This window comes from Notamacropus eugenii, chromosome 2 (assembly GCF_028372415.1).
Source record: "Notamacropus eugenii isolate mMacEug1 chromosome 2, mMacEug1.pri_v2, whole genome shotgun sequence".
Lineage (NCBI taxonomy): Eukaryota > Metazoa > Chordata > Mammalia > Diprotodontia > Macropodidae > Notamacropus > Notamacropus eugenii.
Window position 1 is genome coordinate 475356694 of NC_092873.1, and position 26012 is coordinate 475382705.

Sequence of the window (26012 nt, forward strand, 5' to 3'; positions counted from 1 at the left end):
CTTATTACCAATCTTCTCCTGTCCACTGGTTCATTCCCTGCTGCTTACAAATATGTCTATGTTTTTCCCTTCCTATAAATAACAACAATGAAACAAACAAAAAAAAACCCCATCTGCCATCTGTGATTAAACTTGAACAAGGCAGGTACAACAGGTGACTTCACTTTCTCTCCTCTCATTCACTTCTTAACCCCCTTACAATCTATCTTCCAACTTTATCATTTCACCAAAACTGCTCTTTCTAATATTACCAATGATCTCTAAGCTATCAAATCCAATGGCTTTTTTCTCAGTCCTCATTCTCTACAATGTCTCGGAAGCCTGTTGAATACTCCTCCTTGATACTCTCCTAAGTTTTCAGAATACCTCTCTTTCCTGGTTTTCCCCCTAGTTCTCTGATCATTCCTCAGTCCCCTTTGCTGGATCCTCATGCAGGTCATACCCTCTAACTGTAAGTGTCCCCCAGAGTTCTGTCCTGGGCCCACTTTTCTTCTCCTTCTATACTACTTCACTTGGTGATCTCATCAACAACCATGAAAATTACCATCTCTTTGCTGATGATTCTCAAATGTCCCTACTGTCCTAACTTCTTTGCTGCCCTCCAGTCTTGCATTTTCGTTTTTCAAGCTGTTGACTTTGTTTCCTAATTCTCTTGCATCACTCTCATTTCTTTCCCAATTTTTCCTCTACCTCTGTTATTTGATTTTTAAGTTCTTTCTGGGCTTAAAATCACTTCCCATTTTTCTTTGGGGTTTTGCCTATAGATGTTCTGACATTGCTGTCCTCTTTTGAGTTTGTATATTGATCTTTTCCTGTCACCATAAAAACCTTCTATGGTCAGACTCTTTCTTTGTTGTTTTTTTGCTTGGCCTTTTTTGGCCTTTTTCTCTTCTTTTATATTGGAGCTGTTCTCCCAGGATAAAAGAGGCGCTGTTTCAGGTTTCTTGTGCCAGGGGATGTAGGTGCTAGCTGTTTACCTGGAGTTGCATTGATGTTGCTCTGAGGCCCACAGGGGACCTTGGTGTCTGGTGCTGAGCTGAGGGGGTGGGGTGGAGGGTGGCTGACACTGATGGAGACCATAGGGGTCTGGAAGCTTTCCTGGTGCTGAACCAAGGTCCTAGTGGTGGTGTCCAGCAGGTACTGAGGTCAGTGGGAGTGTTTCTGCATTTGCCCTGGTCTACACTGAAGCACATGGTGGTCTGGTTGCTGGAGGCTGTCAATTTGCTTAGGCACCTGTAGAGTTGGCAGTTACCTCTTTGCCCAGGACTACACTGAAGCACTTGGAGTCTGGCCTCTGTAGGTTGCCTCTTTGCCCAGGGCTATACTGATGCATGTGGCAGTTCTCAGAACTGGAATCTGCCTGTTCCCTTGGCTATTCTGAGGCACATGGGGGGCAGGGGGCGGGTCATCCTGGTGTTATAGTTTGCCTGTTCTACTGCTCTGGGCATCAGGATCTACCATTGGTTTCCAGTCTTGCATCTCAAACTGCTTTTCAGATATCTCAAACTGAACTCTTATACTCAAATATCTCATATTCATCATAATACTTACTCTCAAACATATCCAAAATCTTATACTCAATATATCCAAAACAGAAATCTTATATGCCACATATCCAAAATGGAACTCATTGTCTTTCCCCTTAAACCTTCACCTCCTCTTATCTTTCGGGCAGCACCATCCTCCTAGTTCCTCAGTCTTGCAAACTAGGAGTCATTTTTGACTCCTCACTGATTTCTTTCTCCCCGTATCCAAATTGTTGCCAAGCCCTGTAAATTTCACCTTTTCAACATCTTTCATGTCTTCTTCTCTTCTCTGACCCTGCCACTACTCTGGTAGCACTAAAGTGTTTGGACTATTGTGATAGCTGCTGTCAGTTCTGTTTGCCTCAAGTCTCTCCCCACTCCAATCCATCCTCCACTCAGTCATCAAAGTGATTTTCCTAAAGTTCAGGTCTGACCATGTCATCCCTCTTCTCAATTAACTCCAGTGGCTCCCTATCACCTCCAGGATAAATACAAACTGCTCTGTTTGGCATTCAAAGTCTTGAATAACCTAGAACTTCCTTCCTCCTTTTCTAGTCTGCCATGGACTCTGATCCTGTGACACTGGTCTCCTTGCTGTTGCCCCAATAAGACACTCCATCTCTCAGATCTGGGCATTTTCTGTGGCTGTTCCCCATGCCTGGAACGCCCTCCCTCCTAATCTCTACCTTCTGTCTTTCCTGGCTTCCTTTAAGCCCCTACTAAAATCTCATCTTCTATAGGAAGTTTTCCCCATTCTCCCTGTTAATTATTTTCTATGTATCTTGTATATCCTGTAACTGAGCAGAACCAGTAGCTCTTGCCATTTGCCTTGCAACTGAATCGTTCTTTGTCTCTTTATATTATAATGTGAGTTGCTTGAGAGGAAAGACTGACTTTTCCATTTGTATCTTCAGCACTTAGAACAGTGTTCAGCACATAATTAACACTTGATAAATGCCTTTTCATTCTTTCAGACAAATAACAGCTAGGAAAGAGAATATATCCAGATTGCTGATGGGCTAGTAGAACTAGTTCAGGTAGTGAGGCACTAGATGGAGATTCAGAAGAGAAGGTCATGGGTCAGTGAAGGTCATTGGTCCTGACCCTAGAAGGATCTCTGTTCAGACAGTCACAGTAAGCCTGGACCTTCAACAATCTGAAGACTGGAACTGTAGACCAATAGGCTTAAGAATGGCAATAGTCACCAAGTCAATACATCACAGGAGAAGTGCGAGGACTAATGGCCAGTGACTAGGTTACCATGACATTCCTTGAATAATGGAAGTTACCAGTATAGCCAGATGACTTTTATTGTTGGAGTAGAAATACTATGTTATTTATGTAACAATAAAATACATACACATGTGTGTATTATATGTGACATGTGCTTGCTATGCAATGTTTTTGCACATAGGAATATGATATTCCTTTGTTATATATGCTGATACATATGCTCCTTTGATATGTGTATATGTTGATATGCTAAAACTATTCAAATTTCTTTGCTATATATGCAACTTTATTCTTCCACATGTAACCTGTATGTTTTTATCAGAGTGTGCTATGTATGATGCTATATGTAGGTATTATGTTTAATTTGTACTTTGGTCTAATATATGTAGTGGATCTATGACCTCATTTATTCTTTTAGAAAATCATTTTGGTAGCTGAATGGAGAAAGGCCTCGAGTAGATTGTTGTTTGGAGCAGGGAGATTACTTAGGAGGTTATTGCAGTGGTCCAGGGGAGAATGCCTGGAAAATGGGCAACCAAATGCTTTGAGATCCTGATTCAGGAAAATTCAGGAGATTTGATCTGACTCTACAGTGCCCTCTGATGTTAGGTTGTGTATTTTACATTATTATTCAGAAATAGAAGCCTATTTGAGCAACTGTAGTTTAAATACAGTTCTTCATATAAATGCTTGAGAAAAAGCTATTAGGTAAGGTAATTGAAAGATCATTGGTAACTTTGGAGAGAGGCTTCAGTTGAATGATGATGCCAGAAGACAAATTGCAGTTTTAAAAAGAATAGGGGGAGTGGAGATAGTTATAGATAACAAATGATAGATAGTTTTCTCAAGTTTAGCCATGAAAAGGAAGGAGAGATATAAAACAGTTGCAAAGTGGGGATGGATGGATGTAAGGATGGATGGATGGATAGATGGGTAGATTGATGGATGGATGGATGAAGTGAGGATTTTTTTTTTAAGGATAGGGGAGCTGTTGGCATGTTTGTAGGCAGTAGGAAGTCAGAGAGATTTAAGATTAGCGAAAAGGTAGAGATGATAGAGGAGGAAATCTGATGAAGAAGAAAGAATGGAAAGGGATCACTCGTCCCTGTAGAGGGGTTTGCCTTGGCAAGGAGAAGGGCAGCTTCTTCATTTGAGACGGGGTGAGGGAGGAGAGAGTTGGGGGCACCTGTGAGATGAAGAGAAAGAGATGAGGGAGCTCTAAGTGAATGGATTCAGTTTTTTTCACTGAAGTATGAGGTAAGGTTCTCAGCTCAGAGATGATTCATGGGAGATTTAGAAAAGCCTCTGTGGTGAGTGGGGTAGTGTTGAATAGGGAGGTGTAAAAAAAAAATTGCCTTCCTAGGACCCAGGGAAAATTATGTAACACAAATTTGTAGATGACAACAAAATGATACAGTATTTGTTTTATCGTACAGTCTTCCATCAGCTCTATTTGGGGATTGTGTGTGCTCCTTCCCAGAAAGGAGTGCCCCCAAAGGATGTGGAAACTTTGCTGTCAACTCCTCCAGTGACTATCTATGTGACTTGGAATGAATTTCTTTCTGAGCAGATGCTCTACATTCTTTTGTTGGACCATGTGTTTTTACTATGAAACAATCATGTTAATGATTGCATGCACATGTTGTTTTCTGAAAGGTGAGACTTTAATATGCTAATTTTTTAATGTTCCTTGTTTAATCTCTTTGATATCACCCATTTACCATGTGGTTATCGTTGCTCCCATGGCAGCATACATTTTATAGATACATACTGTGTAATCCTCAGACTTCATAAATCCTCTCAACTCAAAGATTTCTCTGGTAAATACTAAGTCTTAGAGGCTAGTTAGCTGTACTCCCAGAGTATCATTGGGAGAGAAAGTGAGAATTTGTATTTCAGTTAGTTTCAGGAAAAAAAAAAAGATATGTTCAACCTTTTTGAATGAGTTAACATTCACAGAGATGCCGACATGCAAAGGCACTATAGAGAGTTCATGAAATGGGAGAAATTTTTAATTCACTCATTCTTTGGTTTAAAAATATTTATTGAGAGTCTTCTACATGCATGCTAAAATATCAAGATGAATAGGACATTGATTTTTCCCTTATGGAGCTTACAGTTCTGTTTGAAATTAGGTAATGTATATACAAATGTTTTGTAATAATAACATGTACAGATTTGAATTATTAGTAATGTGGAAATTGAGATAGTAACTGTATTAGCCTGAAGGAAGGGCTGAGTTAAGTAAGCCCTTGTAAAAGATAATTAAAGCCCTAGGCAGATTTAAAGTCTTAAGGATGTATGAAATTAGAATAATCTCCTTACTATTTTGTTAATTTCTAAGCAAACCCCCCCAGATTGGCTTCATAGTAACTGATTAAGAAATAGGACTGGAATTTCTCTCTCTCTCTAGTATAAGATAATGAGGCCTACTTGTTAAAAAAATATAAGAATGCCAAAACTCTCCCATCCAAATGAGTACTGTGTCTCTTGAAGTTGTAACAAAATATTGGACCCTTATGTGAATGAAACTCCCATGGCTGAAAACATTTGAGGGAACTTCTTTTTCAGAGACTTGGTCATAAGTCTCTCAGGTGGCAAATCTTTGAGGGAGAAGGGGGATCTGACTTGTGTTAACAGTCCAAAGTCATTCAGGAGGCAAGTCTATAGACTAAGATGAATGGAAGGTAGCACAGACAAGTGGAAAGAATATTCAATCAGTTCTATTCCTGGCTTTTCATCTAACTAACTGTGTGCCTTAGGGCAAAGTGTTTAATTTCTCTGTGCCTCAGTTCCCTCATCTGTTCAATGAAGGCATTAGACTAAGTAATCACTAAGGTTGCACCCAACTTTGACATTCTACCTTATGATCAGACTGAGTTCTATTGCTTTTGGCTTAAACTAAAACAAGACATCATGATGTTACTCCGATTTTAATTTGTGACTGGTAATTGAGCTTTGAAGGCAACTCCAAAACAGAAATTTCAAAAGTATTTTTAGCAACAACAATATTGAGAGAAGAAGTATTTTAACTCAGAAGGGTCCCAGCAGTGATACAGATATGCAAGTTGTAGTAGGTGTATAGTAATAACAAATTAAAGCCAGCCAAAGCCAAAGCCAGTCATATTTGAGTCCAAATATGAATTTGGACTCTACAGCAAGGGAAAGATGTAGAAAAGATGAGAAGCCTTCAGAAGAGAACTACAGAGGTGGTCAAACAGTTGCAAAGGAAGCCTTAGGGAATTAGTTTTTAAAATAATGGAGATTCTATAACCTGCAAGAGAGAAGAGCTGGAGGGAGTGCTTCTGAGGGTTTAAAATTTTTTCATGGCCATTTAACCCCTGGGGAGAGGGGCTATCCTCTCTGTCCTTATTCTTAACAAAGCAAAGGAAAAGGAGTCTCACATGGAGGCCTGATGGGCCAGACAGAGAAATGAGCAAGAATTTCCTGACCCTCAGTAGTTGCTGAGGTGATGGGAATGCAGTAAAATGGTTCCCAGTTCTTTGAACCTAGAAAAGTTTGGTTTTGTTTCACTGGGTGTATTTCTTTTTACATAGCACAATCTGCTTTAACGTTCCCCACAAATCATTTGTTTGTATCTCACTTAAGTTCTGCTCCTGAGCTAGAACATTGGAACTTCTGTCAGTAGGCATCTAAGAGTGCTTAAAGGTTGGATTAACTGTGAATCTCTCAGTTTGGGGACCAGGGCCTGCCAAAGAGGATGAATATTTGTCTGACAGATCAGGACTGCATCCATCTGAAGTTCCTTGGTTTCTCTTTCCCAAATTAGCTACATACTATGGAGAAAGACAGCATCCCTCTGCCTTTTGGCATTACCTCTGTGATGGGGAGAGAAAAAGGACCAGGAATAAGAGAAGAAGCTGGCAAAAAGAAGTGCCAGGCATGTTGGACATATAAGACTTTGAAATCTCAGCTGGGACCTTTCTAGGACAGACCACTCAAGCTACAAATAAACAAAAATTGCCATGAAAAATGCCAAGAACCACAGAGTTTCCAAAATCGGGAAGCCCAAAGAACAAGGGTTTTCCTTGCTGTTGTTGGGAGGATTCCTGGTCTTGGTTGCTTTGATGATCCTTTGTCTCTGGGATAGGATAGCCTCCCGGGCTCCATCCCACTTCCCTGGCCCCATGAGGCGGAATTGGATTGGTGTGCATGGACCAAAGAAGACCTCCCAAGCCAGTTTTGGATCTCTGAGGAATAGGGATAGCACGTTGGGTTTGACTCCAGAGAAGCTGGAAATTTCATCCATGTAATCGATATATTGCACTTGCAAGTTGATATTTTGACTAGGCACATACCTAGAAACAAAGGAAGGGAAGTAGGAAGGCCATCAGTGGGTAGGCTTGACACTAACTTCTGATTTTTTTCTTTAAAAAAGAGACCAACAATCTCCACCTAGAAATGCTGAATTTTAGAACTTGAAGCAACTAGAGGTAGTCTACTCTCAATGCCTTCATTTTACAGAAGTATAAACAGAAACAGAGAAGAAAAGTGAAAGTCATACAGCCCAACAAGGACAGAGCTGACGTTAGCACCCAGGTTTCTTGATCCCTAATCTAGAGCTCTTTCCACTCTACTATATCCTTTGGTGTATTAAAATTTATAGTGGCCAGATCAAAATGAGAAAATAGCCTTCTCTAGTTAGGGCCTATAGAAGCTAAGGAATGTCATTAATCTTTTTTTCATTTGTATCCCTTTGCAAATTCACCTTGTCTTGTTCATTGCTGTGGAGTCATTTCAGTTGTGCCCAGCTTTTCATGACCCTATTTGGGCCTTTCTTGGCAAAGATACTGGGGCAATTGACCATTTCCTTCTCTAGCTCATTTTACAGATGAGGAACCATGCTAGCTACTACATTTGGAGTTATATTCCTGAAGAAGCTTATGGTAGAATGCAAAATTTCCTTGAGTGTGGAAATTATTTTGTTTTTGTCTTTTTATCACCAACCCATACCATACTCCTTAGGTACTAATAATTGCTTATTGAGTTTCTTGTTGAATGGATAACAATAGCTTATGTTCTGTGCCCCTAGGTCAAATTTTGCAAGAAAATCTCCTCATCTTTTGAGGGGAGGAGTTCAAAAGTCATTCAAGTTGTGGTTGTGAAAAAATAAGTCAATAGATTTCAAAGTGCTATGAAAAGTTTAAAGTGGCATTCAGCCATTATGACTTGAGTTCAAATCCAGGCCCAGATACTTAATTGACATGTGACCCTGGACAAGTCACTTAACCCTTGTTTATCTCAGTTTCCTCATCTACGAAATGGGGATAATACCTCTCAGGACCATTGTGAGGATCAAATGAGGTGATTATTGTAAAGCACTTAGCATAGTACCTGGCATGTAGTAAGTCCTATGTAAATGTTAGCTGTTATTATATATAGGATATCAGTTCTAATGAACTCTTGGGTATTTTGATTTTTATTGTAGTTGGTGGTATGGATGAAAAGTAATAATTCAAATTTTTCTTGAGGCCCTTTCTAGTTCTAAATTCATGATCATTTATTTCTATGTATCCTTTTCTTTGGCTCACATCAATGCCTATGTTTTAACCCCCAAATTGGCATTTTATAGTCTAATAAAAAATCAATACATTTTTTTTAAAGTCAGTTGGAATCTTTTTCCATCATTCAAAGTAGATATCTAAGCTGCAAAAAGTTCTCATTTGCAAAATAATCATTATTCTAATTTTAGGAATAAGAAAACTGAGGTTCAGAGAGATTAAGTGATATATTCAGGATCATACAACTAAGGCATATCAGAACAAGGACTTGAACTCAGGTCTCCCAGCTACAAAACCAATGCCTTTTCCTCTATCATACTTCCTGCTTAGTGATTCCAAAACAGTTCAAAATACAAATTCACCATGGCCCATAATGATCTCTTCTCCTGACCTCCTCTGGCCCTTATTGAATGTATTCCCTTATATTGATTATCTTTGTAGATATACATGCCTTATTTCTTTAGCTATACTGTGGTTCTTCATTTTAGAAGAGGACATCAGATAGGTGTCATGACCTTCAAGACCACAACTTGCAAGTGAATTGGATTTAAGTGAGGGAGGACTGTGCAAACTCACCAGCCTCACTCTCTCTATTCTGGATCCATCTGCTTCTAGAGGGAAGGGACCTTTAATTGTTTTTGGTATGCTTTAATGATTACCACTGTGCCCTACATATTAAAAAGGGGTCAATCAATATGTTAATTAACTGTTGGCAAATGAATTACTCATTAGGACAGAGTTTTTAGGAATTCAACTGCAGTACATGAAAAGAAAATTTGAAATCAGTGAAACAATTTCCCTAAATTCAAGTCTATGATTGGATGGACGGAACCCTGGACAATTAAGTTATACCTTTTCTCATTTTCCTTTATCTTTTGGATAACATCAGCCATCATAACATCAGCAGGAGGGAGTGTGATCAAACCTGAAAAAGAGTCAAAGGGCAGAGCTTTACTTTTCATCTAGGAGATGGTATAATTGTTATGAATGGACATGATGGGTCATCCTTTACCATATGCCAGTATCAAGGCGAACTCATAAGACTCAACAGATAAGACTGGACTGGAATTGTATCATAATGGAGCCTGGAATTATTGAGGAAACACAAAAACAAAACAAAAAACAACTGAAGTTATAAATGCTGTCCTTTGGTTGCTGTGAGATATGTTAGCCTCAGATGTATGCTGAATTGATTTAAAGGTTGAGCTCCACAATGTCCTCAGTTCTAAAGGCCATTTGACCCAGTTATATATGTCAGGGTGAGATAACAAAGCTGGGGGATCTTTGTAACCTTTCTTTTGTCAGGTGGGGCTGGAATGGACTTCAAAAGTCATCCACTTCAGGGATCATCAAAGTATGGCTCAAGAGCCGAATCTGACCTGCCACCAGTTTTTGTGAGCCAGGCTGTACAAAATAGCTCTCCAGCCATATGAACCAAGCAAGTGGTGGTCAGATTTGGCTGTCAGATCATAGTACATCTTCTCCTGATTCTAGTTCAACACTTTTATTTTATAACATAATAAGCTGAGGTCCCTAGAAATTAAATGCCTTGCCAAAGGGCATTAACAAAAAGTTAATGGCAAAGCCAAGATTTGCAATGTATATCATTTCTGTACCTTTACTAGCATGTGTCACCTGCCACTCTGTGGTTGTTGTTTGGTCGTGTCCAACTCATCGTGACCCAATTTGGGGTTTCTTGACAAAGATATTGGAGTGCTTTGCCATTTGTTTCTCCAGCTCATTTAACAGATGAGGAAACTGAGGCACGGGCTGAAGTGATTTGCCCAGAGCTGCACAGCTAGTAAGTGTTTGAGGCCAGATTTGAACTCACAAAAGTGGGTCTTCCTGTCTAGGCTCAGAATGCTAACTATTGTGGCACCCACCTACGCCAGATTATGTAGTTACCTTCTGGGTTAGTTATGTAGTTACCTTCTGGTCTGCTCTAGGGGATGAATATGGGATTTCTTTTAGTGGTAAAATGGGGAGGATTGGTTGAAGCACCCAAGCCTACCATTAATTAAGAACTTTCCTTGTTGTCTAAGAGTGAACCTAGGATTCCAATCTGAGCAAATGATTGTTTAGTCAGGCCAATTGCTAAAGGGGAGAGAATTGTGGAATGATTCCTTTTCGGGAAAGAAACTGATGGGGTCAGACAAGAGCTGGAAGTTCTTGAACCTTTGAGAAGAAATCATGGCAGGTTGAATCATTATTCAACAGTTGGAATACTTAAACAAATTCTATGAGCCATCTCAACAGATAGTTAGATAGTATTCTATGGGAAAAGTACTGGCTTTGGAGTCAGAAGACTTGGGTTCTAATCCTGGCTTTGCTACTAACTCCCTTTGGGACCTTGGGGATTTAACTTATAGGGGCCTCAGTTTCCTATATAGTAAAATAAGAAGCTTGGGCAAGATGGTGCTTGAAGTCCATTCTAACTCTAAATTCTATGATTTTACCTGAATCTTGCTTTTATTATCTCTGCATTTCTAATGTATTTCCCTTCTATAAATGACCGTCCTAGGAAAAGCACACTTATGGCTTGAAGTAGGAGATAAAGGAGGAAAACAATAATAAGTATTATAATATAATATAATATGATATAATATAATTAATATAATATAACTATAATTATGATAACATTTATGTAGTGCTTTTAGGTTGACAGAGTGCTTTACAAATATTACCTCATTTAATTCTTATAATAATCCTGTGAAGTAGGTACTATTATGATCCCCATTTTACAGGTGAGGAAACTGAGGCAGGCAGAGGTTAAGTGCCTTGCCAAGGATCACACAGCTAGGAACTGTTTGAGGCAAGACTTAAACATAGATATTCTTGACTCAAGTTTAGCATTCTGGGTAGGTATCAGATAGAAGGAATCTAGGTACATTCAGAGCAATGATATTTGGGGTTTTAGAGCTATAATCATGGAGGAAGAATATTCAAATGATTTAGATCCATAAAACCAAAGACAGCAATTTCTCACAGAGCACAGTAAGTAAGGAGGAAGAAAGTCCTAGAGCAAAGCCACAGAATTCCTTGGGTCATTTAAGAAGAGGAACTGATTCCTAGGAAACAATGGTGCTAGATCTTACAACTAGAATCAGTTGTTGAGTAGTCATTTTTGCTTCATGCCCCCATTGGGGGTTTTCTTGGCAAAGTTACTATACTGGTTTGACATTTTCTTCTCCAGCTCTTTTTACAAGTGAGGAAACTGAGGCAAACAGGGTTAAGTGACTGGCCTGGGATCACATAGCTAACAAATGTCTGAGACCAGATTTGAATTCACAAATATGGGTCTTCCTGGCTCCAGGCCCAGTACTCTGTCTACTTCACCACGTAGCTGCCCTGGAGTTAGTTAGATTTCTGGAAATTCTAGGTTTTATTAAGTTCAACAAACATATATTTAGGTATCTATGGTGTATAGAGAACTGGGCTAAATGATAGGTGAGATACAAAGCTGAATGGAGACATGGTGCCTGCCCTCCTGAAATTTATAATCTAAGTAACTTATTACCTGTGCAACCTTGAGCAAGTGATTTAACTTCCCTAGGTCTTAGTTTCTAAAACTATAAAATGAGAGAATTGATGACCTTAGGTAATCTCTAAGATCCCTTACAGCTCTTTTATCATAATGGGCTACTACACACCTAGAGATAATTATAATATATTATACACTATATGATAAATAGAAAGGAAGGTACTGTTAGAGATTGGAGGAGAAAGGTTTTTATTACCTGGGAGGTATCAGAGAAGGGTTCTTGAAGGAAGTGGAATTTGAGTTAAAATTTAAAATATGAAAAGGAATTAAATATGCAAAGAGAAGGTTGGAAGACATGCAAAGAATGAAGAACAACATGGACTTTGGCATCAGGATAGGGAAACTTAGGTAACATTCATTCAGGGGCCCAGAAAGCAGTGCTCAAGTGTTTGGAGCTGGCAACACTGACCAGAGAACCCAAGAGTCACAACATCTGATTTGGAAGGTTCAAGAGCAGAAAGGAATGACTTCTGGGTCCCTCTTTCTCTGATCACATCTTTCCTCTTACCTTTAAAGACTCTAGTAGCCCCTCGAACCTGCAGCTCTGCAATTGGCATGATGGCTCCCAGAGGCTGAAGAAGACCGATTATGGCCAGTGTTGGCTTTTCCAGAAATGGAGGGAAGACATGTTTGTAAAGGGAGACGTGATTGTTCTTGATTTTGATGACAGATTCTTCAAGAAATGGGAAAGAGAAGGAGTAACCCGTTGCAAAGATGACAGCATCAATATTATCTTCCTTGGTACCATCTTCAAAGATCACAGCGGTTTCAGTAAACTCCTTTACGTCTGGCTTCATAATGACCCGACCAGAGATGATAGCATTGGGGAGGTCATCACCCACAATAGGATACTTACTGAGGAACCTTTTAGGAGAAGTTCAAGAAAACGAGGGTGAAGGCAAAGAACTTTGATATTATGTTTATACAGGGATGGTGGTGAGGTGTAAAGACAGTGGTCTTCAGGCTGCTATGTTGGGAGAATAATAACTCCCTGATCAATTTTGATGCCTGAAAAAATTCTCAACTACTCCAAATTCTCAACTACTCACGGCTCTGTCCTTGACAAAATGAAAACTTCTGAATTGAAAATTCAGTCCCTAGAAGCAAGACTTTTAGAGAATTCAGAGAATTAAAAACCTGGAAAATGATTTTGATCATTTATCACCTCTCAAGATTTTGAGCCACTGTTCTATTACTACATTTCCATCTAACACATCTTTTCTGGGAAATAATATTTTAGAATGATAGTCCATACCTGTGGGAAGGCTTCAGGCCGTAGTTTCCATGATTGAATCTTGAATTCAGTTTGTTTTCTCCCCATTTATTCAGTAGGCATAAGGGGGTAGCATGACGGATGATATTTCTGAAGCGAGTAAAATATGTAACATCCAGTGGGTAGCCATTATCTGAAACACGATTGAGCACCCATGATCCTGACCTGGTGCTGAGGAAAACCTTTTTCAAAAGGCAAAAACTTCAGATTAGGTCAACCAGATCTCAATTAACTATTCTTGTCAAGGGGAATAGAAGCATGGGATAAGAGGGTTTCTTTTTGGGTCCAGCTACCTTCTAGCCCTTAAGAGAACAGAATAGGGAAAGGGAGTGGACATAAGGAAGTAAAAGAAAAATAAAGCAAGAGGTAGACCTCAAATGGTACATTATTTAGGGCTCTGGGGTGATAGTATGTAATGTTTGCTTGTATCTTAACTATGCTGAGGGGATGTGGGGATGAGGAAGACTAAATCTGAAATGTAAAATGTGTCATAAAAGAAGATGGGATAGAAATTCCCAATAATCGGTCAACTGTAAAGCACGTAATAGGTCTTTAAAAGAGCACCCCCAGCAGGAAGTTGGAATAAACTGAACCTTTTTCACGGCATGGCTGAGATCCACTGTGATATCTGCTCCAGAGTTCCCCAGACCAATCATAACCACTCTTTTGTCTCTGAAATTTTCAGGCTGTTTATATTTCCAGCTGTGCAAGATTTGCCCTTTAAATTTTCTTATACCTGTTAGGGTGAAAACCAACAATAAAAGACCTTAAAGATCCTATCTCATTCCAGAAGGAACACTCTCCAGGGCAGAGATTTTCCCCAAACCAGAAATCCCAAATGTCACAATCCAACACTGTATATTCTTTACAAATGTTCATGCTGTTTTCATAATTGAGTTTGAGGTGAAGCCTGAACTCTAGTCTTGTCTTCACCACTAAATGGACACATGACCTTGAGTAAGTCACACATAAGTAATGCTGTTTCTTATCCTACCCTCCCTTCCAGGGACTGTGTTTAGCCAATCAAAAAATGAGCATTTATTAAACACATACTAGGTGTCAGGCACCATGCTAAGCCCTGGGGCTGGGTGGAATATGAAGAAAGACAATAGGTAAATAACAAAGTCCATGCAATATATACATACAAAGAGAACTAAAATGAAGTGCTAAAGTCATGGGATCATATATCACAAGGGCAGCTAAGTGGTGAAGTAGATTGCTGGGTTTGGAGTCACAAAGACCTGAGTTCAAATTCTGACTCAACCACTGGACCCTGGGCAAGTCACTTAGCCTCTATGTGTCTCAGTTTCCTCATCTACAAAATGGGGATAATAATAGCACCTGCTTCCCAGGGTTGTTGTGAGACTCAAATGAGATAATAATTGCAAAACATATTAAGTCCTATGTAAATGTAAGATGTTATTATTATGTATCTAGAAAAGCCTCTGAAATCCATCCATATTAGGTAATTTGAAAAGGAAAGTTATTCATAGCTGGAGGGGGCTGACTGGGAAAGACTTCTGCAGAAAGTGAGATTTGAGCTGAATCTTAAAGGAAGCAAAGGAAATTCAGAAGTAAAGAAAAGGTCTAATTCTACCTTTAATTAGCTGGCCCTATAATGTGGACAAATCACTTCCCATACCTCAGTTTCAATTTCCTTGTCTATAAAATGAGGGAGGTAGACCAGATGACTAGTGAGGTTCCTCTAGATACATGATCCCATGACTTTCCCAAGAACACGGAAGGTCCACAGACCACTAGTGTTCAGTCAGTGTTTGTGGACTTAAACTACAACTTTACAAACATTTATTAAGTGCCTATTACATGTAGAGCACTCTGTTTACCAGTAAGGGGAGGAAGTTAATTAGGCAAAACTTTGGTAAAACATAAGAGAAGTCATCTAGGAAAGGCATGATAGGAAAAGAAGCTGAGAAGAATGGGTAATATGGAAACAAGACGAGTTTTGCTCTGGTGTCCTTGAAATGCCAAAAGACCTAAATAATATTCTTTAGCACACTAGCAGATGCACTAGGGGGTTTCCTGGGAAGCTATTGGTAAGAATCGCATAGAAGGAGGCACTCGAAGACTCTGAATCTGAACCATTTGAGATAACTAGTACAGGGATGGCATCAGATATCCATTGGCAAGTTGGAGAACATAAGGTATGAGGGGGAGAGGTCATTACTGATCTGGGCATGTAGGAATCATGAAGGTTTTTGTAGAGGAGGTGGCATTTGAACTGGGTTTTAAGAATGGGTAGGATCCCAACATTGTGAGGGCAGAGAATAAGCATCCTACATATATATGAAAGAGTGTGAAAACTAGCCAGAGTTCAGGAAGCACAGAGAGTGAGAATGAGGTGGAGATAAGTCTGATTTAACCAGGATATAGAGTAGATGAAGGGATTACTGCGAGATGGATATAGATCTGTGAGGTTCTGCCAGAAGGTAAAGGGCCTTGAACATTAGAATTTTAAAGGAATTTAGGGAGTCATTGAAGGACTTTGAAAAGGAGTAATATGCAGTTTGGCATAGTGAATAGAGAGACAGCCTTGAAGCCAGGAAGACATAGGTTCAAAGACCACATAGGAAGGACATACCTTGTTTGTGTGACCCTTGCAGGGAAGGTACAAACCTGCATTGGTGAAGGGTGTTTCATTACCTGGAAGTTCTCTGTATTACTAAAATCAGAGGTCTATTATCTATCCATATGATTAAATCAATGCACAGGGAAGGATTGTCAGAAATGGAGTCAGGGTGATATTACTATACAATATGGTAAACAATAAATTAGAGGCTTCAATCATAAATTAAAAACCCATACTATTCTGCCCAGTAACCAATATCTAGACCTTCCTTCCTTCCTTCCTGGCTACTGGGGTTAAGTGACTTACCCAGGGTCATACAGCTACTAAGTGTCTGAGACTGGATTTGAATTCAGTTTTTCCTGACTCCAGGGTCAGTGCTCTATCCACTATGCCACCTAGCTGCCTCAGAATTTCCAAGCAAAAAGAATTAGTTGGATGGATGAGAAATTTATCTCTACATCAGTTCCATGTTTTTTGGTTATCCTAAAGATTAAGTTTAATAATAATTCAATTTTTTCCTTCACAAGGCAGATCTGATAGTTCATCCTATAGTTTTAATGACCCTTTCCCTTTTTTATTTAAAATTTAAAATATGCAGCCATGTAAAAATGATACTCCCCACAGATAACTTGCCTGGAAAAAATGACAGTGGTAGATAAGGTTCAACATGATGACCGGTGCAAACCAAAACAGCATCAAAGACAGATGATTTCTTCTCCCCAGAAGACTCAGTAATGACATTCCATTGACCAGTGATAGAAAAATCTGATTGTTTTGTTACACTGAGGACAGTGGTCTAAAAGAAAACAAAGAAAACAAACATAAGCAAGGAGGAAGATAAATTGATCTTGGGGTAGGAAGAAAGCTGTTACCAGTAACTGAGATAAGGAAACTAGCCTTTTTCTCCTTCAAAGATTATCTATAGCCAGGCTATAAATGGAAGAGTAGTCTAGGCTTCTGGGCCTTATGTTACTAAACTGGCCCTCAAATCACAGAACTTCTTGTGTTGTTAGAAGCCAGGTGAGATTTCTGTTTGATAGAGCACTGTAGGAATGGGGCTCCTCTTTCCTCTTTTCAGTCATCCTAAAGGCCAATGTCCTACTTCTGAGCCTCAGTCTGATTGGTGGGGTCCCTGCTACTGGTGGAGTCCCTATTACCAAGTTTCTATCAGAATATGACTTTCTGAACTGCCTACTTCAATTACATAGTATCAGATCCCTCTGATGTCATATACGACCTAGTTTTGGATATCTCTGACACAACCATTGGCCTACCTGAACTTCTACTTACTGCCTGCTGCCAGATTGTCATGACTATGCTAACTTTTACAAATGTCTTTCTGTTTCCCACTGCTAGGACCTTCCTGGTTTATCCCAGTGCATTCTTTCTCTCCCTCTGCCCCTAATCCCCATCCTCCATCAGATAAATCTAGTCTCTGAATATTAGCATTCCTACTCTGATGTTATCCATTTCCAATAGAGTCCTAGACACTGAGTTTCCATATATGAAAATAATCTTAAATGCTTCTCAAATTGTAAGTACTATGATTACTAATGTTGCATTAAATTGTTACTTTTAGAATTTGTATAATCTCATTGGTCAAAGTATATTATAAACTGATATAATTGTACCTAAGAAGTTGTTCAGTTGTGTCCAACTCTTCATAATCCCATTTAGGATTTTCTTGGCAAAAATACTAGAGTGGCTTGCCATTTCTTTCTCTAGCTCATTTTGCAGATGAGGAAACTGAAACAAACAGGGTTAAGTGACTTGCCCAAGGTCACATAGCCAGTAAGTGTCGAAGGCTGGATTTGAATTCAGGTCTTCCTGACTCCAGGCCCAGTATACTATCCACTGCACCATTTGGCTGTCTAAAAAGTGTTAGTACTTACGGCACTGTGCCAGGCCCTGAGGAGTACAAAGACCAAATGTGAAACATACACACGTACACACACACATACACACACACACACATACACACAAGTCACAACAGTCCATACCCTCAAAAGGCTTATGTTCTACTAGGGAATTACACATGTAAACTGGTAAAAATAGACATGATAACTTAAAGAGGAGAGGGAGAATGGTAACAAAGATGTGAATTGGAAAAGCCTTCCTGTAAAAGCTGGCATGTAAACTGAGCTTTAAATGAATCTAGGATTCTAAGAAGCAGAAATGAGGAAGCATCCATTCTAGGCAGGAGAGGTAGTCTGTGTAAAATCAAGGAGTCTGAGAGCCAGAAAGTAGACTTTGCAGGGATGTAGACCATGTCAAGGGGAGTAACAGGCAAAAAGCCTGCAGAAATAAGCATGAGCCAAATTATGAAGGGCTTCAAATGTAAAGCTAAGGAGCTGGTACTTTTTCCTATAGACAACACAATGTCCCCATGCCTTACCTTAAAGCAGATATATGGCAGCAGTCCAAAGTGCTTGGCATATGCCCGGAAATAATCCATGACTTGGCTATTATGCATGTAGTTGGGATAATCTTCAGGGATGGGGAAATCACTAAAGGTCATCATCTCCTTAGATGTGTTAATTGTCAGGGATTTATATATGCTGGCTCTTCCCTCGATAGTTTCTTCCTTCAGGAAACAAGCAGGCCAAAACTATTTAGGTTTATCATCCAAGGTTAAATCCATAAATCTCACAAATCCCTGGTTTCTTACATCACATAGGCAAAAGATCACTCTCAGTCCTCTGATCCTTAAAGAAGCATCCAATTCTCATGAAAAGCATCTTCCCGGACATTCTTGTTTCTGTCTTTACAATATTTACTCTATGACCAGACCAATGGTATATAAATATTTGGATCTTTCTTTGTAGCATAACTATATATATATATTACTATAAGACCCTAGGTGCAATAAAATAAGTATCTCTCTCCAATGTCATTGGTTTAGCTTGAAATTAACACCAAAGGGTTGAAATTTTTTCTTGAGAGTCCTTAATTAAAAACTATGTCTCTGCTTTCCAACCAATATATTGACAAATGAAAATCATTTAAAAATTTAACATATAATATTTTAAGATAATTTAATTATTCTGTATACTATTCAATTATATTATTAATATATACTACCTTATCCATTATTTCTTTATGCCTCAAAAGGAATTTATAATGGTTAATGTTCGCTTAGTGAGGAGAGTTTTACATTGACAATCAAGACATCTAGAGGCTAAACAACTGTGTGACAAAGTCACATAATATCGCTGGGTCTTAGTTTTCCTCATCTGTAAAATAGGTTTGTATTACTAATCCTACTACTTCATAGGTTTGTTGTAAAGATAAAGGGAAAAGATAAGACATAAGGTGCTTATGAAAAATGAAAGCACTTTTTAAAGAACTTTTATTGGCCTTAGGAACTTCCAAGTCAATCTTTCCTGTGGAAGGGGAGGATGAAGAGGATTTTTTATTACATTTCTGTTATGGTTCCCATCTCTGTGTAATGAATGTGGCCGGTGGCCATAAAAATGAATACCAACTCACTTTGCAGAGAAACCAAAGGCAAACTGGAGGAGTGAAAAAGCGATGGGAAAAGTGGATTTATGGAGGTGATGTAAAAGCACATTGAAGAGGATGCTTTAGGAACTGGAGCCTAGGATGTATGAACAAGACAGAGAAGTCTCAGTAGTGGGGTAGTAGTGGAACATAAAAGATGACTTTAAATATTTGAGGGACTGTCATATGTAATATGTTCTGGTTGAGCCTAGAAGACAGAAATAGCAGCAGTGATTAAAGGCAAAGAGGTAGATTTGGGTGTGCTATTAAAAAACAAAAACAACTACAACAAACAACTTCCTAAATTCAAAAGTGGAATGGGCTGTCTTGGCATGTAGTGTATTCTGTGCCAGTGAATAAAGGTCTTCCTGGGGGACCACTTATTGGGAATGTTGTTGAAGAAATGCTTATTCAGGTACAAGTAGGACTAAATGATTTCATTGGTCTCTCCTAATTCTGAGGTTCTGATTATTATTAGGAAATGGGGAAGGAGTCGTGTTACCAGTCAGATAGCAGAATAATGGTTTTATGCAGACTTCTTCAACTCCACAATTTTAAAAGAAAGAAAATATGATGAAATACAAAATAATTACAACTGATTCCTCAAGATAAGAATATAGGACACCTGTAGCATGGCAAGAACCCCCATTAATGAATGCCCAAGAACTTTAATATTCAGGTCACTCAATGAGCATTCACACCTACCCAAGGTAACAATCATAAGCAAATTTGTAGGCTTATGCCTGGGGTCTTGGACTTAAGGTAGGGGATTTTATAACATGATCACAAATTTAAAAAAATTCCAGAGCCTGATAGATAGTAATTTAGTTATTTTTTTCTAGATTGGAAAGTCATTGAAGTATGATTTGATTTTTATCATTTATCTGTTTTCATGGCTTATTACAAAATGTTCTACTATATAATTCAGTTTATTTGGGTAGCAAGGGAAGAATTTTGGACTTAATATTTTTTTTTCTTAATCTTAAATTCTATTTCAAGAAGGAAGTGGAAGGCAGAGAAAGTGGAAAGATTTGAAGTCAAAATGCCAATGCAACTCTATTAAGATGTTGCAATAGATGGCTTACGAGGTTATTTTCAGTTCTGCCTTCAATAAATGGAAGGGCAGTTCTTTAGGAATTAAAAAATAGGAATAAGAGAGTTTAAAACTGCAAAGGTCTTACAAATTTTAATAGATGAGGAAACTGAAGCCCAGAGAGGTTAAATGATTTGCCCAAGGTCACACAGAAAGCAAGCAGATTAGAACTCAGATCTTCTGACTCCAAATCTAATGTCCTTTTCATTATCCAGTGATGTCCTACCTAGTACTACATTTCATTTAAAAAATAGATTTTTAATCAGATCCCATCAGTTATATTACTAGTCCTTTTTGACATTAGCAAACAAAATAGCAACATAAAAAAGCCAGACCTGTATAGGAAATATTCCTTACCTGAAATTTCCAGAGTCCCCCAATATCATCATTCTGCTCAAAGCATGTGGGTTCAAGCCCCTCATCCAGGCAACACTTAATGGCAGGGAGGCCACAGGACCCAGCACCAATGATTGCAACTCTCTTTACCATGGTCTCGTGTGTCAGGGGAAAAAGCAGTCAAGTTTCCTGATGCTTACTCTTTCAGTGACAGGGGCTTTCTGGTTCCTGGTTTCTACCTTCTATACTTTTTGGTGAGAAGAAGGAGTAAAATAGCTCGTATTGCTGAAATGGAAGGAAGAACACAAAAGAATCATCCAGGTGCTGTGCCAACCTTCTGGTAAGAAGAAGTATTAGTTTCTCACTCAGAAGATTCTGATGTAGTTATCATGTGTTATTGGGTACTATAGTGTCTCATTTTCCTATCAGACTGTGGATTCCATGGAAGCAAGTACTGTATCTTATATGGACTTTGTATTTCCCCCAAGACACCAACAAGTATTCAATACAAAGTAAGTTCTTAATAAATGACTAGAATGTAAATTCTCAATAGAATATAAGCTCTTTCAGGGCAAGGACTTTTAAATTATTGCCTTCACATTTCCAGTACCTAGGACTATACAAGGGATGTGGTGGGGGTCGAGCTAATAGCGAATTGAATATTGTTGATAGTTAAGAGATCTATTCTGATTGATAGAGTTGCCACAAACACCCCATATAGGTTACCGATTTTTAAAGAAAAAATTACTTTACATGAAAATTAGAGCAGAGAGAATTTAATTGTTTAGCAATTCAGAAAGCATGATTTAAGATCTCCTATTGCCTCAGTATTATTGGTTCTCACTGATAATGACTGAATTATTATTGAACTGAAAATGTTTGTTGAATGAATTAAGCTGGCATTCATGCATTTCATTGTCAGTTTGCAAGAACATCAAAGAAAATTCCCCTTTACTTGAAAAATATGCTGACCCACAAAATTTCTTATTCAGTTATATGATGAGGAACCTCATACCAGTCATCTTCACTATTATGTTCATCTCACCTCCTTCCCTCACCCTTTTTGCTTGCATTTGTTTACCTTAGGTACTGCAGTACCTAGCATAAAGTAAGCATTTAATAAATGATTGTTGGCTTGACTTAACCATATTGCAGTAACTGGGGAAGATCTGAAAAAAAATTGTCTCACTCTTCCACTGAATTCTCTCTTCCACTGCCCAGCAGGTTGAGTCAAGAAGGACTCTGCATCACTTTGTAAAATTCTTTACTTTTTCAGTGTAACTTAACATAGTAGATTTGGACCTGGGAGCCTTGGGTTCAAATTTCTGCTTCTATATGTAAAATATAGAAACTAGAATATTAGCATGTTACTTTAGTTGTGTAACTCTTGAAATGATGAACCAACCCCATTACAGCTATATAGTTACAAAGTATTTAAAGCAGGAGCCTACCAATTTTCTCAGCAATTACACCATTTCATCCTTCTATGGTCCTTAGAGCAAATGGCAACTCGCATCTCTGCTAGGGCATCACTTGATGGACTAGCCAGGGGAAGATTTCTAGGCTACCATTTTTGGAAAGGTGAATGATGGAAAATGTTCCTTTAACTACTGTCTTCCATTCTATCAAACTGAAATTTCTTTGCTTTACTAGTATAGTGAGAACAGATAATACTGAGGCATTAGGAGATCTTGAATGGTGCTTTCTGAATTGCTAAAAGATTAAATTCTGTCTGCTCTAATTTTCCATGTAAAGTAATTTTTTCTTTGAAAGTTGGTAATCTATGTGGGGTGGCTGTGGCAACTCTATCAATCAATAGAACTCTTAAATATCAACAATGTTTATTCAACACCTATGTACCAAATATGTGGTAAGTACTGAGGATACACATATAAAGAATGAAACCATCCCTACTCTCAAGCAGCTTGTTCTATAAAAAACAAACTATTAATCTGCTCAAGAGGCTTCAGGGCTATTATATTCTTTCATATTGTTTACTGATGAGATCTAATTAGGAATTCCACAAGGTCATCAGTGGAGTAAATGACTGCCCACTTGATGGAGGTGATGGTAATATTTAGGTACTTTAATAAAGCATCTTTTTATCCATCTGACAATCTAAAAGAAATCCAGTGAGGGCAACAAGTCTTTTGAGTAGCAAATAATGACTCTCATAATTTTCTTACTGACATTATTGCACATTTATTCTGGGGCCAAACATCATAGGCATATAGATTTAAAGCTAGAAGGGACTTGAATGGTCATCAAATTTAGTCAATCCCTTCATTTTACAGAGAAGGAAACTGAGACCCAGAGAAGGTAAATAATTTGTTTAGATTCTCACAGTAAGCAAGTATCTGGAGCATGGTTCCAATTCAAGTTCAGTGAGCTCCTTGAGAGCAAACCAAGAGTTCCTTTTTCTTTGTTCTAATTTTTTGTCTTTTTTTTAATATCCACAGATCTTAGCATAGTACCTAGCACACAGTAAGCACCTAATAAATGCTTGTTGACTTGACTTGCTCACTCTGCCATTTAGCTTCCTCAATCACATACATATAGACCAGTAGACATGGAGTTAGAAGAACTCAGTTCAAATTTTGCTTCTGACATTTGTGAATTTTGTGATCATACTCAACTCATTTGACCTCTCTGATATGGAATTCTTCATCTGTAAAATAGACATAATAATACCTACCTCATTATTATAACACATCCAGGAAATAATAAGCATATTACCTCAGTTCTTGGCAGACTTAAAACCATACACACACACACACACACACACACACACACACACACACACACACACATATATATGCCAGATTTTGCTATTATCAATAATACTGGAAAATGTAGAAAAAAACTCTTAACTCTCCCATTTCTTAACCATGTAACTGTGGGCAAATCATTTTACTTCTGGAACTTTGACTTTCTTCATCTGTAGAATAGGGATAATTATAGTTGTACCACAGTTGTACTACAGTGTTTTATAAGCCTCAAAGCAGTGCATGAAATGGAACAGTTCAGTTTTATGAAGAACTTTACAATTACAAAGTATTTTATGAATTTTATCTCACAACTAAGATAACAATGGTAATTATTCACATTTGTAATAATAACTACACAAAATGCTTTAAAGTTTGCAAAATACTTCACCCATATTATCTCATTTGATCCTCACAACATTCCTGTAAAGCAGGTGCTAGTATCAACCTCATTTTACAGACATGAAAACTGAGCTATTTAGTGATTTCTCCAAGGTCATACAGCTAGTAAGCATTTTGAGGCAGGATTCAGACACATCTTCTGATTCCAGGTTCAGGGATCTGTCCATGCACCATCCAGCTATTTATAGCTTGGTAATGCTTTAAATATTATAAGGTATTTTGCTTATCCTATCCCCATAAAGCTATATTGTTATCATCATCTCTAGGTGTATGGTCCAGAATTTGAATCTAGGTCCAGAGTATGGCGAATTTTGCCCTATGTATCCTTGCATATCTAAAACAAGAATTAAAGCAACAACAGTAATAAATAGCAATGATAAGTATGGACTCTAGGGAGACAGTCTAGATAAGCGTATCCTGATCAACCAAAGAAAATAGGAGGAAAGAGTGATGTAAAAGGAAAATAAGGAAATAGAGTTTTTTGTTCTTTTAAAAACAATTGAACAGATGAGGGAAAAGTTCATTTTATTTTTTAAAATTCCCCATTGCATGCCTATTAGCCATTCCATCACCTAACAATCCAGGAAGCCAGGACCATTTTTAAGTGCAGTGATAGGGAGGCAAGGAACACTCACCAAAAGAATCTTTGGAACCTCACCACAGGGCAGAGGATCTTAGATATTGCTGCAATCAATATCAAATAGGTAAGAGCTGAGGATCTTGTAGATGCTTCTAATTCAGATTCTGTCTATCAGTTGTATGAGAGCAAATCTGACAGGGATCCTTCTCCTACTTCTGGAGATCTTTGTCTCTGAGTCCAACAGGCAGGCTTCCCTTTAAGTATCCTAACCCAGTTTTGGGCTGTGCCATCCCTCACCCCTTGCATTTCAGGCAGATTTATGAATGTAGTTCTGTTTTCCTCAGAATGTACCCTCTTTATCTTTTATTTTTCCAAAACAAACCCCACGGATTATCTCCTCCTTTTCCTAAATTGTGACTGGTACCAATTCATTTTACTATCTCCCTAGAGAATTCCAGGTAATGAGATCTGTTCCATTTCATTTTAAATTATCATTGAAATTTGGAAATTCAGGGACTTGTTTGCTCAGCAAAAAGTAAAAAAGAAAGAACACAGTGCATCTTTTCTTTCTTTGTACTAAAGTCAGCAGTGTTCAGTCATTTTCTGTCATGTCTGACTCTTCGTGACCCTATTTAGGGTTTTCTTGGCAAAAATAGTGGAGTGACTTGCTATTTCCTTCTCTAGTTCATTTTATATGTGAGGAAACTGAGGCAAACAGGGTGAAGTGACTTCCTGAGGGCCTAGTAAGTGTTGAGGGACAGATTTGAACTCAAGAAGATGAGTCCTCCTGATTTCAGGTGGCATTCTTTCTACTGCAACACCTAGCTGCCCTAAAAGCAAATTTAAGAACAGCTTTGTAAATAATGAGGCCAATGGTTCAGAAGGGTCAGAACCTGGGCTTAGTGAGTGAGTGATGGTTAAAGATGGATCAAAGGTTTAAGCACCTGAGCACTTAGCAGAGGCACCAGGGTCAGACAAATGGCCAATGAAAGTTCCCTCAGAAATCTATATTTCATAAATTAACTTTTCTAGACAAATTGATCTGCTAGTTATTCTCTAGTAGAAGATATTCCATTTCCTATCTCTGGGCTTTTATATGGCAGATAATCAGTCAATAAGCACTGATTAAGAGGCTTTACTTTTACTTTCCCCAAATGTTGTCTCACTAGACTTTGGGGGACTCAAGGATTCTCATGAATTTTCTTCTAAAGAATTTCTGTCATAGGAATTCTGTTATGAAAGTGCGCACAGCTGCTCAAAGAATCTTCCTAGTGCACACCCCAGACTGTCTCTGAACTTCTCAGAAGCTTCTGTGGTTCCAACCTCCACTTCATTGGCATTTTTCATTTCCCTCAAGTGTGAAAAGAACTGAGAACATCCTAGGTTAGTGGAGTCAAGGAGGATGGGGGGAAGGACAAGGCTGAGGTTACTCTTTAGGGTAGAAGTAACTCTTTTTACCTCACTGTCTTCCTCTGAATATGAATCCAAATCTTTTACACTAAAGTAGCTATCAATGGTCAGGTTCCATTTCCTTAGCTTACTCATTACTATTTTTAATTTGTCTTTATTTTAATTGCTTCATATTATCATCATCATCGTTTTAATCCCAAGTTGTGGGTGATGTTACCCTAGGCCTCAGGTCCTACTTCTTGC

General features: G+C 38.4%; 1 protein-coding gene across 1 annotated transcript; it reads right to left on the reverse strand.

The window, feature by feature from the left end:
• Positions 1-4785: 4785 nt before the first annotated feature.
• On the reverse strand, positions 4786-24661 carry LOC140529759 (flavin-containing monooxygenase 5-like). The gene is made up of 9 exons (XM_072648664.1): positions 24415-24661; positions 20634-20897; positions 18078-18266; positions 16316-16478; positions 13689-13831; positions 13078-13277; positions 12331-12686; positions 9134-9206; positions 4786-7078 (listed from the first exon to the last, which is right to left on the reverse strand). Exons 2-9 carry the CDS (start codon positions 20763-20765, stop codon positions 6724-6726), a joined length of 1611 nt encoding a protein of 536 aa, XP_072504765.1. The 5' UTR covers positions 20766-20897; positions 24415-24661; the 3' UTR covers positions 4786-6723.
• Between the last annotated feature and the right edge of the window lie 1351 nt (positions 24662-26012).